The sequence below is a fragment of the Anabrus simplex genome, chromosome 4 (genome assembly GCF_040414725.1).
Source record: "Anabrus simplex isolate iqAnaSimp1 chromosome 4, ASM4041472v1, whole genome shotgun sequence".
NCBI lineage: Eukaryota > Metazoa > Arthropoda > Insecta > Orthoptera > Tettigoniidae > Anabrus > Anabrus simplex.
Genome location: NC_090268.1, coordinates 76131903 through 76147150, shown reverse-complemented (window position 1 = coordinate 76147150; position 15248 = coordinate 76131903). Strand labels below are relative to the sequence as shown.

At 38.7% G+C, this 15248-nt stretch overlaps 1 protein-coding gene across 1 annotated transcript in view; it reads left to right on the top strand.

Moving 5' to 3' along the window:
* LOC136871647 (probable RNA-binding protein CG14230) overlaps window positions 1-15248 on the top strand; it is a 74046-nt gene that overhangs the window by 46802 nt on the left and 11996 nt on the right. Inside the window, exons 6-7 of the mRNA XM_067145125.2 lie at window positions 6298-6596; window positions 12008-12205. Of these exons, the coding sequence (XP_067001226.2) occupies window positions 6298-6596; window positions 12008-12205 (497 nt within the window). The remainder of the gene's footprint in view (window positions 1-6297; window positions 6597-12007; window positions 12206-15248) is intronic.

Here is a 15248-nt window from a genome sequence, read left to right as displayed (position 1 = left end):
GGCCCCCTCTGCTGTTTGTGGTGGTACTGTAATGAACAGTTGCAAGTTTGGAACTTGTGTCAGAACTACTGCATACTTTATTCCTAGGCTAGGTATTGCTTTGCTTTGATCCTATCAGTGGGAAACAGTCTTTCTTTCCAGTATCCAGCTTCTTACTGAATCAAATACAAGCTTATGAAACAATAAACACAATCCCAATGCCAAAATAAAAAAAAAATGTTTTATGTTATCTCCCACCAGTTTCATTTGCAGACTCTAGCAGTATTCTTGGATTACTGGTAAAAATGAGAAATAAGCACCATTTTAAATTTTTATACTATAAAAGTTTTTTTTTTTTACAGGCCACACTTTAATATTTCACAGTTGAAGTTTGAATGGAGTATGCTGCTTATTTTCAGGCCATTAATTAACACCCTTTGTACATTTTAGGAATAAGTTCCAATAAAAATTATATGAATAACATCTGAACTTGCTCATCTGTCCTTTCTTTCTTTCTTTCTTTCTTTCTTTCTTTCTTTCTTTCATGTAACACAATATTTTGTTTAAATTTCTGTGCTATTTTGATACATCCAGAATATCTTCTCCAAAAATTCTAATTCAAAGAATGATCCAGAATATGCATTAGAAGCAGAGAAGACCCCTCAGGATCTTCAATGTATTTTCAGAACCTTAGGAGGAATAACTCTGAAAAGTGAAGAAATTTAAACCCAGCAGAAAATAGTGGTAACACAAACTAGTCTTGTCACATAGGTGACATACGAAATGGCAGTGCTAAAGGTACCCTAGCTTCGGTTCCTGTATTAAAATGGTTGAAATCTGAGACATTAAAAAAATATTTGTAAGAAAAACAGTGTGGAAAAATGTGTGTAAATGAAGCAGATGATGATGTTAATAGTAATAATAATTCCACAGCTGTGTCACACTTGTGGAATTGGCCCATTTTCTGGCCAGATGTACTTCATGATGCCAACCCTATTTGAAGGGGTATACAGTTGAACCTGACTTATACTGTATCAAGGGGAAGAGAAAAAACAACTTGTAACTCAGAATTACTTAGAAATCAGACTTACACAATACATCACATATTATACTGAAAAATCAATGGAATAGACCTATATGTGTAAATTTTTGCAAATAATAAATACATTAAGACAGAAAATATTATTTTGAACTTGGTCCAGCCTTAAAGAAATCAGATAGTTTGGCTTGTTTCATTTTTCATGCATTAAGAGTATAAACGTCCTTTTGCAAACTTAGTATTGAATTCAAAGCATTTTCACTACAACTTTTTGGACTGATGTAACACCTACACACATCGATTGCACTTAACACTTCACTCAGTTCAAGTGTTTCAAGATTTAAGTCGCTATCTCCATCTCCAGTGTCACTATCGCTTCTAGCTGGTTCATCACCACCGTGTTGTTGACATACATCAGCAATAATCTCTTCATCTGTTAGTTCTCCACATAAAGCCAGATTATCATTGAAATGCACAAAATATCGAATTCTACATCCTCCGGTAGCGTTAGCTCATTGCCAGACAAAACTTCATCCCCATAATCATCATTAGAGGCAGCCTCTTCTAGTAAGACACCAGCTTAGCGGAAACAGTTGCTGATTGTGGAGGATGACACCTGCTTCGAGGCAGCTAAAATAAAGTCCATAGCTTGTAGCAAATTAATGAAGAGAGGTTTATTTCCTGCATCACTCAGTGTCATTAAATGTTGAACCAGCATTTTTCTATAATGCACTTTGAAATTTGCAATGATGCCCAAATCAAGCGGTTGTAGAACACTGGTACAGTAAGGAGGGAAAAATTCCACTCGGACATTCTCCAACGATTTGAGGTGGATGTGGTGCACATCGATCCATATGAAGAAGGATCTTCTTCTGTTTCTTTTTCATTTTAATGTCCAGTTTTTTCAACCACTATTTCATTAGGAGCTTAGTCAGCCAAGAATTTTTGTTGGATTAATATTCCGTAGGTTTTGTTTTTGCATCCTTAAAACACCTCAGATTCTTTGACTTTCCTATCACACGTGGAGAAAGTTTGTCAGATCCATCTGCATTGGTGGTGAAAAATACTGTTACACAAATTTTACTTTTCTTTCCTCCATGGCATGAGTCACCTTTTTCAGCCAATGTTTTATTAAGAAGGAGATTGTAGAATAAGCCGGTATCATCACAATTGTAGATGTTTGGAGGCTGATAATCGCTTACGATACCCGACCGAACCTCTTCTTTCCAGTGTTGAACCGTGACGTCATCCACAGCGTTTGAGACGCCGCAAATTGTGATTCCCTGTGATTCCATGATGATCTTTAAATCCTTGCAACCATCTTGATGAAGCCTTGAAATCAGCAGTGATACTCATCATTTTAGCTAAATCAAACGCCTTTGCCTTCAGCATGTCACCGCTAATTGGTAGAGCTGCAACCTGCTTTTGCTGGAACCATGTGAAAAGTGCTTTCTCTAAATCTACGTACCTTCCTTCCTGCTGATGGCTGTGCTTTGCTGATTTTGAACCCAGTTTTAAGAACTCATCCAAAATAGTGTTTCTTTTACTGATCACTGTACATAGCATGGTATAAGCAATCCCTAAGTCTGAAGCAATTTCAGTTTTCGTTTTGTGTGGATTAGCGTCCACTTCTCGTGTAAATTTTACTTTTTCATCTTGGGTATAACTTTTCCATTTCCTGGTCTCCATGGCTAATCAAAAGCAACTGAATGACAAAACTACTGTTCAGCAATAAACACCAGATACTGGCACTGTGGACATTTACTTCTCTGTTGTTCCCATGAAAGAAATTCTCGTATTTGAATAAATTTACTGTATTTTCTTTTGTTTCCGCACCAAAACCGCCCACTCTGCTTGTAATGTATCTTTATTTTTGGCGGCATTGTGAAGGTAAAAAAGGACGAAGATAGAGGAGTAGCGAGATAGAGAGCGAAGGGGACTCGCTCGGTTGGCCTTTGTTAACCCTGACAATTACACAATACGACTTTCTGACGTGTTGAGCGAATGAATGCCATCTAGCACGGTTTTTCTCGTTTGCCTATATCAAATTCAGACGTTTTATTGTAGTCACTTCTTACAACAAAAGTTTTTAAATTGTTCAATATCAAATGGTAATATAGATATGCTAGCTGAAACAATTCTTTTACTTTTTCAGTCGTTCCATTTCCTTGTAAATTAAAATGATCGAATTCAATAAAACTTGCAATTGGTGCGAACTATTTCTAGAGCATAACGCCCACTGAAACGTAAGTTTAAATAATAGGCTTTAAGTGGCACGTCTTTGAGACGTGTGGTGTAATTAAAGCAATATTTTTAGACGTGTTACTGTCAGGGTTAAGCCGCCAGTAAGAAAGGGTCAACAATGTCACTCGGCAAAACTCTTTGTGCTCTGTTTCAGCACCGAAACCCGACCGCTCTACTTCTGCCTATGTCAACAAAGAGGAAACTTCGTAGATACAGTAGTTTCTTTTAAAAAAACAAGTGCCCATTACAATTATGCAAAACTCAGTTATATTTCACTGACACTTAATACGTATAACAGCGAATTACGTATAAACAGATTTCGTATAAATAAGATTTAATTAACACGCTTTTAAATTACACTTTGCCAAGACCTAAAGGAAATTACGTACAAATACGAATTACGCAGAACAGAGTTACATATAAAGCAGGTTCAACTGTATTCATTATTGCTTGTTTTTGTGTTGGTTGGTTATGTTGTGTGTAAATGAAGAGGAGTAACCTGACACTGCCAGAAATTGAACCCAGGACACTGAACAAAAAGCCTTGATGCTGACCATTCAGTCAAAGAGCCAGACAACAATAATGGTAATAAAGAATGTAGCATATTGCCAGGAAGCACTTGCATTTTGTTGGCTAGAGGAAATAAAGGCCAGACTTATCTTTGTCACTTTGGTTTGTACAATAAAAATACTTGCTGGAATCCACCGCGAGTTCATAAATGTTACTGTCATATTTAACAATACAAAAACGTCCATAAGTTTTTCAGAAGAGCCAACAAATAGGTAATTTGTTTTTGAAACCAAATGATCTATGATATGTGACTACTATGAGCATGAGCCAGGAAAGCCATGATAAACACTGAATTACACTTTAAACACACAACTATTTCAGTACTGTTATCCTCTTAATTGAACTTGCACTTTTGTTTATGAGGTATTACAAAAGTCGATACACATCAGTAAAAACTAAACCACACTTATTTCACTTCAACAACTACCAGACAACTGCTACGAATGTGGATCAAATATAAATGGGAATTTGAATGTACCACTGCTGTTAGTAATAATTCTGAGGTGGGGCTTTGCCAGGATGTTGGTAGGGGCGTCTGGAGAAGGGGTTTGAGCACGTGAACGATAGTGGAGAGCTGGGCTGCTTCAGTACACCATGAGTGAGCAAGAGGTGCATACGTCTGTTGCACAACGCATCATTATCAAATTTCTTGCAAAAGAGGCCACCAAACCTTCTGAAATTTTGAGACAGCTCTGCGCACAATCTGGGGAAGAAACACTTTCACAGACTTGAGTGTATGAGTGGGCTCAAAAATTTGTGGCAGGAAGAGAAGCTGTGGAAAATGAAACTTCATAAAAGGAGACTGCAGACAACATTGTTGCCATTCGTGACATTATTGGTGAAGATCGGCAAATAAAAATTTCACAAATTGTGTTAGCCGTAGGAATAAGTTATGGAAGTGTTCAAACCATCATTCAAGATAAACTCCATTTCAGAAAATTGTCTGCCAGGTGGGTTCCTCGTCTCCTCAACCAGGAACAAAAAAACTTTACGCCAGGAAGTTTGTCAGAGACTCCTGCGTCGCTACAAGGAGAAAGAAGAGGATTTCTTGCATCGTATTGTGACTTGTAATGAAACTTGGTTGCATCATTACACCCCAGAGTCAAAGCAAGTAAGCATGGAGTGGCAGTGAAGAGACGAAGCAGGTCCAGTCAAGGCCAAAACATGCCCATCTGCTGGAAAGGTGTTGGGACTCCGCGGGCATTTTGTTGGTGGATGTTCTTCACAAACAAAGGACAATTAATGCAGCCTATTACTGTCACCTTTTGGATGAAGCGAAAGCTGCGTATTGCAACAAGCGATGCCAGCAACCGATTCAAAAACATCATTCTTTTCCATGACAGTGCAAGGCCACATACTGCCACTTTAACGCAGGAAAAACTGGAGGAAATTCACTGGACACCTCTGTAACACCCTCCGTACAGTCCAGATTTATTATAAGTTATAAATTTCATTTTTGTTCCGTATTGAAGTGCAATTATAATAAATGGACAAGAGTCACTTAGTGGCCAGGCCTGCCTGCTTCCTCCAGCAAGTCAGTGCTTGTTCTACATCAGACATTAGAGATTTACTTCTTTGCCTAAGGTCCTGAGTTAACTTAAAGACATCATATTATGACGAGAAGACCATAACTATAATTATTTTTATTATATGTATTTGTTTTTTGTTATAATTATACCTGCAGCATTGTCTTAGTGGCTGAAACTAATCTCAAGACTGATGTAATATTATTTACTTTATATATTGTATTGAAAAGGTCAATTTATTTCTTACATACAGTCCAGATTTATCACCCTGAAACTGTCATTTGTTTGGACCACTCAAACAAGACCTAGGAGGACAGCGGTTCGATCAAGATGCAAGTGTAGAAGAGTTCGTGCGCAACTGGCTCCGCACACGTCCCTTTTCTTTCTATCAGGATGACATCAAAAACTTACCAATCCGATGGAGAAAATGTGTATCAAAGGCAGGACACTGTGTAGAAAAGTGATCTCTATATGTGTATTTTTTTATTGGTTGATGCAGTAAATTTTAAAAAATAATTCCCGTTTATATTTGATCCACCGTTGTAACTTTTGACTTGTGTTATAGAGTTTGATCCGATTCAAATTGACATAACAATGAGCCAATCCGTTTTAAGATTTGATATTATGATAGCTTGACAATGGACTCGTTTATGAAATGCTTCCGAATCTTTCGTTGTTTCAATATACAGAAATACGTACAACAGGCATGAGCATAAATGCATGGCAATTTTTTATGGTCTTATTATAGTACGTGAAACTTTTCTTGAGCCCTGAGCTCCATAGTGCAGAACGAGAACTAGTGCTCAAGAAAAGGTTCACATACTATACATGTAACAAAAATGTGTGTTTATTTTCTTTGAACTGGATGCCTTAACCTTTATTTTTCTTTCATTTGAATTGTCATAATAACAGTAATAACATTACATTTATATATTTTAGGAGGAAATCTATGTTAAGATTTGATCCAACCAAGCCAGACCATGAGAAGTATGAAGTTAAGAAATCTGTGGATGACAGTGTACTTGAACTTGAAAATGATAATAAGTTGGATGAAAAGGCATCTCGTAAGAAAATTAAAAAAGAGAAAACTGAAACTGTTGAAAGCAGTGATCTAGTTCCTAAAGTTTCAAAGACTAAATATTATGAAGTGAGCGATACATTGAAAGACTCTTTAAAGAAAAGCAGTGAGGGGTTCAGCCTTCTTGAAATGTTTGGATCAAATGATTCTAGAGAGAAAGGTTTGTAAATTATTATTGTTCTATGTTGAATTAATTTTATTGATATTTATTAAGTTGTGCTGGATTTTGTTATATAATTTGTCAAAATATTAATTTTATTGATATTTATTAAGTTGTGCTGGATTATGTTATATAATTTCTCAAAATATTTCAGTGGGCTCTTTAAATAACAACCTCATGGATTACAGAATATGACATTACATACTCAAGTTATCTTATTCTGTACGATTAATTGAATTCTAAGTGGTTTCTTAGATTGTATGCATCCTGAACAGAATTGAGGACTGTTAAGCCACTGAATGCCTGAAAATTGTTTCATACCCAGAACATACACTGCCAAAAAGAAAAAAAGAACATGCAACATCCTGAAGGACAGTGTTCAGTGGCACAAGGGTATGTGCATAGTGCAGGGTTGTTGTGTAAGTGATTCATTTGTCATGGACATCGGTGATCAGATGGCACTGAGGAGACCTGTCTGTGAGCTCTCTTTTTTGATTCTGCAGGCAGTCACTGTGCTGAGGTTAGAGGTGAACAGTGTTTTTAACATTCATTCTAGGGTACAACCATCCCCCACTGATGAGTATGTGTTCCTGTTGAACAACTGCAGCCATTTAAACGGGATAGCTTTGTGGGCCTATGGGAACCTGGATGGATGTATCGACAGGTTATTGCACATGTTGGGCACAATGTATCGGTGGTGTATCGCTGCTTTCAGCAGTGGTCTGTAGAACATTCCCACACCCGTAGACCAAACTCCGGACGTCCGTGTAGTACAGACGCACATCAAGATCGAGACCTTGTGCGGGCAGCGGTGGCCGACCGAACATCATCCAGGAGCAGCATCCGGTTACATGTTGCACCTGCTGTCTCACCAAGGACCATTGGGAACCGTCTGCTTGCAGCAGGATTACGATCACATGTGTGTCAGGCTGCCACTGACACGTCGACACCACCAAGCTCGGCTAGTCTGGTGTTGTGAAAGAGTCGACGGGAGAGGGGAATGGTGCTTTGTTGTCTTCAGTGAAGAGAAGAGGTTCTATCTAAATGCAAGTGATGGACGTACACGTATGCAGCGTACACCTGGTGAGCGGCCTATTCCAGAGTGCACTCGTCCACGACACTCGGGTCCCACCCCAGACTTTATGGTGTGAGGGTCCATCAGTTACATTTCGTGGTCGGAGTTGGTGTTTCTGCAGAGTAACGTAACCAGTACCTGCTACATTGCATGGATTGTTGTCCCTGTGCTACTCTCATTTCTTTGACAGGAAGGTGATGTGCTTTTTCAGCAGGACAGTGCATATCCATGTACAGCTGCTATGATGCAACATGCTCTACATGGTATACAACAACTGCCCTGGCCAGCAAGATCACCGGATCTCTTGCAAGTTAAACACATATGGGACATGATAAAGTGGGAACTGTATGTGTTCTCCACTGCCTGCAAGAACCATTGCTGAATTGCATCAAAAGGTGCAAGATGCTTGGGACAGTATATCGCAGGATGCCATTCGACACCTTTATGATCGTTTTCATGCACGAATACATGCCTGCATTGTCGCCAGAGGGGTTACACTGTGTAGTGATCTGACTGCTTGGGTGCCCTTTACTGTGACGTGTATTTCATTTAGTCTGAAGTTGTAATCATATACTTCTGCAATGATGAACTACCTGTCACCTTGCATGTGAATAAAATGACCTTATAATACCAATATAAATGGTCCGTTATTGGACATTATAAATTTTCCAGCTAGCTCATTCTTGGTTGCCAGCGTTTCGCCCTCGTGTGCTAGGGTGGGCTCATCAGTTGGTACCTAGCACACCTACCAATACGCTGGCTAGTGCATATCGTGGAGGCCACTGCGTAGGCTAACTGGAGCCACCGGCAGTGCCAATGCACTAAGAGACTTTGTCTCATCACTAAAAATTGATGCCTGCTTGGCCATCAGATGATATAGATGTTGATTCCCATAGGGAATCTGAAATATTTGTCCTGAATGAGCAAATTTATAATACCAATATAAATGGTCCGTTATTGGACATTATAAATTTTCCAGCTAGCTCATTCTTGGTTGCCAGCGTTTCGCCCTCGTGTGCTAGGGTGGGCTCATCAGTTGGTACCTAGCACACCTACCAATACGCTGGCTAGTGCATATCGAGGTGTGCTAGGTACCAACTGATGAGCCCACCCTAGCACACGAGGGCGAAACGCTGGCAACCAAGAATGAGCTAGCTGGAAAATTTATAATGTCCAATAACGGACCATTTATATTGGTATTATAAATTTGCTCATTCAGGACAAATATTTCAGATTCCCTATGGGAATCAACATCTATATCATCTGATGGCCAAGCAGGCATCAATTTTTAGTGATGAGACAAAGTCTCTTAGTGCATTGGCACTGCCGGTGGCTCCAGTTAGCCTACGCAGTGGCCTCCACGATATGCACTAGCCAGCGTATTGGTAGGTGTGCTAGGTACCAACTGATGAGCCCACCCTAGCACACGAGGGCGAAACGCTGGCAACCAAGAATGAGCTAGCTGGAAAATTTATAATGTCCAATAACGGACCATTTATATTGGTATTATAAATTTGCTCATTCAGGACAAATATTTCAGATTCCCTATGGGAATCAACATCTATATCATCTGATGGCCAAGCAGGCATCAATTTTTAGTGATGAGACAAAGTCTCTTAGTGCATTGGCACTGCCGGTGGCTCCAGTTAGCCTACGCAGTGGCCTCCACGATATGCATTAGCCAGCGTATTGGTAGGTGTGCTAGGTACCAACTGATGAGCCCACCCTAGCACACGAGGGCGAAACGCTGGCAACCAAGAATGAGCTAGCTGGAAAATTTATAATGTCCAATAACGGACCATTTATATTGGTATTATAAATTTGCTCATTCAGGACAAATATTTCAGATTCCCTATGGGAATCAACATCTATATCATCTGATGGCCAAGCAGGCATCAATTTTTAGTGATGAGACAAAGTCTCTTAGTGCATTGGCACTGCCGGTGGCTCCAGTTAGCCTACGCAGTGGCCTCCACGATATGCACTAGCCAGCGTATTGGTAGGTGTGCTAGGTACCAACTGATGAGCCCACCCTAGCACACGAGGGCGAAACGCTGGCAACCAAGAATGAGCTAGCTGGAAAATTTATAATGTCCAATAACGGACCATTTATATTGGTATTATAAATTTGCTCATTCAGGACAAATATTTCAGATTCCCTATGGGAATCAACATCTATATCATCTGATGGCCAAGCAGGCATCAATTTTTAGTGATGAGACAAAGTCTCTTAGTGCATTGGCACTGCCGGTGGCTCCAGTTAGCCTACGCAGTGGCCTCCACGATATGCACTAGCCAGCGTATTGGTAGGTGTGCTAGGTACCAACTGATGAGCCCACCCTAGCACACGAGGGCGAAACGCTGGCAACCAAGAATGAGCTAGCTGGAAAATTTATAATGTCCAATAACGGACCATTTATATTGGTATTATAAATTTGCTCATTCAGGACAAATATTTCAGATTCCCTATGGGAATCAACATCTATATCATCTGATGGCCAAGCAGGCATCAATTTTTTAGTGATGAGACAAAGTCTCTTAGTGCATTGGCACTGCCGGTGGCTCCAGTTAGCCTACGCGGTGGCCTCCACGATATGCACTAGCCAGCGTATTGGTAGGTGTGCTAGGTACCAACTGATGAGCCCACCCTAGCACACGAGGGCGAAACGCTGGCAACCAAGAATGAGCTAGCTGGAAAATTTATAATGTCCAATAACGGACCATTTATATTGGTATTATAAATTTGCTCATTCAGGACAAATATTTCAGATTCCCTATGGGAATCAACATCTATAAAATGACCTTGTCCTTGAGGGTGTTACATGTTTTATTTCTCCAGCAGTGTATAATACAGGAAATAATAAAAGTGGATATTGTTCTATGTTGAATTAATTTTATTGATATTTATTATATTGTGCTGGATTTTGTTATATGATTTTTCAAAAACTTTCATTGGATCTCTTTAAATAACAACCTCTGTGGATTACAGAGTATGACATTAAATACTCAGTTGTCTTATTCTGTATGATTAATTGAATTCTAGAGCTTTTGTAGATTGTATGCATTCTGAACAGAAGTGAGGACTGTGTTAAACAAATGTGTGCCTGAAAATTGTTTCATATCCAGAACATATGATACAGGAAATAATAAAAGTGGATATAGAGCACAACCACAGGTGGTCATGTTGCTGACTGCAGAACAGTTGCAATTGTTTGCTAAGAAACACGGGTACGCTCTATCTCGGCTTGAGACTCCATCATTATTGTACATAATTTAGTGTCAAAATAAGGTCCAACTCAAATCATTTAGTAAGGCACATTCATCCATATTGCAATCACTATATTCTTTGTCTCACAAAATAAAATCTTATTTAAAAAGTTAATACAATAAAATAAGAAATTTCAAATCAATTCCCACTGATGTCTTTATACTGCCACAGACATGTCAATTGTAAATAAAATCTTTAAAATTATATAAAACATCTCTCCTTAAAATATTCTGAATATTCTATATAATATCTTTAAAAAACCATGTGTGTGTCGAGAACTTAATACTTAAATTTCTAGTACAACTCAATCTGTATTCCTTATGTGTTGAAATACATCTTAAATTGGTTGACAACTTTTGAGCCGGGTTATGATCAAACTTTCCGGTACATGTGCGGCTGCTTGTTTGCAAATGAGAGCTCAAATACATACAGCCATCCGTGAGTCGTGAACCGATGTGATCTTATCTCAAAGAACATACGAACCAGTTTGTTGTAATTCACTCCTTTGTATCTGCATGGCTTCTTGTTTACTTATCAAACCAGAACCATTTGACACCAGGCGAGTTGGCCATTGGTTAGGGGCACACAGCCCACTGTTGGCGGCCCTGAATATGATTTCCCATTTTCATACCAAGCAAATGCTGCGGCTGTACCTTAATTAAGGCCACGGCTGCTTCCTTCCCACTCCTAGGCTTTAGGCTTTTCCTATCCCATCGTCACCATAAGATCTATCTGTGATGGTGTGACGTAGAGCAAATCGTTTAAAAAAAAAATTAAAAAAATTGAACCTCAGCTCATGTAGTTTAAATGGTTCTGGTTTGATAAGTAAACAACAGCTCATGAAAACTATTCCTATCGTCGCCATAAGACCTATCTGTGTCGGTGCGACGTAAAGCCCCTAGCAAAAAAAAAAAGAAAACTATTCGCTTGCCCTTGTCTTATATGGGAAAGGAGTAGCACTTCTCCACGTAAACCTACTGTAAACTTCATAGGTATAAGGGATGTACTTTATTATTTGTTTTTATTCAAATTGTTTGGTCTTACGTTCACTAAAACTTAATTCCCCAGAGGAAGAATACCAAGATGGGATGCAGAAAGACATAAAAACCAGGAAGCAAATTGGTTGGAGTATAAATCCATTCAAGTATGACTCGAGTGAATCTGAAGATGAACAAGAACCTGCCCCTGTTGACAAATCAGTAAATGAGCAGCGGGAAGCATGGCATGAAAGTTTCTTTTTTACTCCTAATGATTCTCGACTTAAAGGTGAGTAATTTTTCTTAGTTATATTTATTGAAACTCATTATCTTACAGATATTATACATAAGATTGTATTCTCTACCTGTACTGTTCAACAATTATTGGCCCTCTTCTTACTGTTAAGTATAGGACATACAGTATCATAATGTTTAATTTTTTTCTCTAAATTGCTTAACCTGTTATGTCTTGGATTCGTGGCCATGCAGGATTTGATGGAAATGAAAGAGCAGATTCTTTAGCAAAATTAGCCACCACATCAAACATCGGAATTACATATGATGAACCTCCAATATGCTATGTTAAGCGACAAATCAAAAAATATATCAATAGAACAATAGCTGGACTTCTAGCTTGAAAGGATCTGTTACAAGAGAATTATTCTTCCCTGAAGTTAAAGATCAGACTAAAGTATTAGTGCCTAACTCTGTCCTAATGCAATTTCTGTTAGGACATGGAAAATTTAAATCTTACCTTGAGCAATTTAAAATCCAAATTACAGATGGATATTTATGTTTTTGTGGTTCCCCTGAGACAGTGGATCGTCTACTTTTCTCCTGCCCTGCATTTGGAATGAAAAAGACTTACATTTGAGTGTCAGCTGAACAGTTATGATCTTGTATTTTCTAAACCATTGCATGATATTTTTAAGAAGCCTTGTTGTTATAAGCAATTCTTAACATTCATTCAGCACATCTTTAACAAATTGAACTCTTATTTTTTCATTTTTGAAATATTTTGTGATTATAAACTACAGCCCTAATGTACTTTTGTGAAATAGGGTTCCATGCTGTACTGGATATTCAATAATAATAATAATAATAATAATAATAATAATAATAATAATAATAATATCATACCCATCTAGCAGCAATTCTATGTTAGCTTCAACAGGTAATTTAACTTATTACTTGGCTCTGTGTGAATGCGTGGAGGTTGTCTTCAACTTCTCTTTCTGACGGAACTGGAAGCAGATACATGCTCGTCAGAAGCTGAAAAAAAATGGATCAAAAACTACTGATACTGACGAGGAAAGAATTATCTATGAAGGATTAGTTCTTGCTCTTTAGTGATTGATCTGGTTGTTCCTTCCTGTTGCTCCCTCTGCCCTAAGTAGCCTGTCGTGTTTATCGTCATGTGGTACTACTCCTTCCTAGGTTCTTGTCTTCAAAGACTTGTAACTTGTTATTTGGGTTGATTACCATTTTTTAATTTACATTTCAGTTTCTGTATAGAGCTCATGTAGTTATATCAGCACCACGTCTTAGAATGTTTTTCCCTGTATTTGGTTCCACTTTCCATTTTTAGAGATGAGCCTTACACCTAGAATTTCATGTTTCTCATCCCTAACTGTTTGGTTATTTCTATTGACACTGACATCTCTCGAGATATTTAGTCTCATCATTATATAGCACAGTTTCCAGCCACTGGCCAGGTTCATTTGGAATATAAACCACTCCATTATTTCCTGTCATTCCACCAGTTATTTTGTAATAATAGTTCTATGACCTCAGATACCTTGTGCAGACATTTTGATTTGGTGTCATTTAGGGTGCCTGTGCATAAATTTTGAAATTACATTTTCCATTACCATATGGCAGAGAAACCAGAACTCTTTAATTTTGTCGGCTAAACACCAGTTTTGTCGCTAGAGATATTTTACATGCCAACATCTCATGACATGGAGTGTCAAATGGACGTACTCTGCATTTCAAAAATCCGACTACCTTTACCGAGTTTGAACCTGCCGTTATTAAATCTGGAGGCCAGCACTCTCCACTGATCCATAGGGGGAGAGAGCAATTAAATAGATGGATTGTAATAAACCATTGTATTTTAACATCATAATCAATCTTCAGTACAGGTTCTAAGATGAGAATACTTACTTGTAATGTAATAGCCAACCAGGCTAATGTTAATATAAGAACACATTTATTAATCTCGAGGTTAAGATTGGTAAGATCTCCAAGGACATACGGTTTTTTTTTTTTTTTTTTTAAAGGAATGTTTGAAAGACAAATTAGTACCTAAGGGCCGATTGCAGAAACGATGCACCGAGCTCAATAGCTGCAGTCGCTTAAGTGCGGCCAGTATCCAGTATTCAGGAGATAGGTGGTTCGAACCCCACTGTCGGCAGCCCTGAATATGGTTTTCCATGGTTTCCCATTTTCACACCAGGCAAATGCTGGGGCTGTACCTTAATTAAGGCCACGGCCGCTTCCTTCCCAGTCCTAGTCCTTTCCTGTCACATCGTCGCCATAAGACCTATCTGTGTCGGTGCGACGTAAAGCCAGTAGCAGAAACGATGACTAGTTTTAAGCCTTAGATAACGTCTACCTAAACAACGTCTAAATCGAGAACAATCTTCCATTGCACAAACAGTGTTCAGCATATGTTTAACTAGACATCATTTAAAGTTTCAATATTGGTTTGAAAATGGAGATAGAAGTATCTTTCATGCAACTCTTTGCTTGTCGCAACCATTTAAATTCATCGGTGTGTGCGCCGAACATCAGTCAGCTGTTTGTCTTCCTACACATTACTCAAATATGGCTAAGCATGAGCATGCCTTGCCCGCAGATAAAAGTATCACTTTTGGTGGAAATTAAATCTCATAATATTATCGACACTAAAGCGACACGCCGCCGTACGGGGAAGTGTATCTTTTGATTATAGCGTTGTTACAGTGAGTGTAATCTACTCATAAATACGGTAGCTTCGACGAAGGGAAGATGAAGCAATAGTAATGTGTAACCGAGTGTGTTGTACGGGCCATATAGATGTAGCTTGCGTTCTGGAGATCATAGGTTCGAAACGCATCAGCAGCAGCCCTAACGATTGTTTTCCATTGTTTCCTTATTTTTACACCAGGCAAATACTAGGGCTGTTATTATGCCATGGCCCTTCATCCCCGGTGCTCCTTTTTAAACAATAATCACCACCACCACCACCACCACTTGCCTTTTCCTGTCTGATAGTTGCTGAAAACTTATACGATTATATACCTGTATACAAAAACCACATACAACCTAATTTTTTATTTTCACTATTA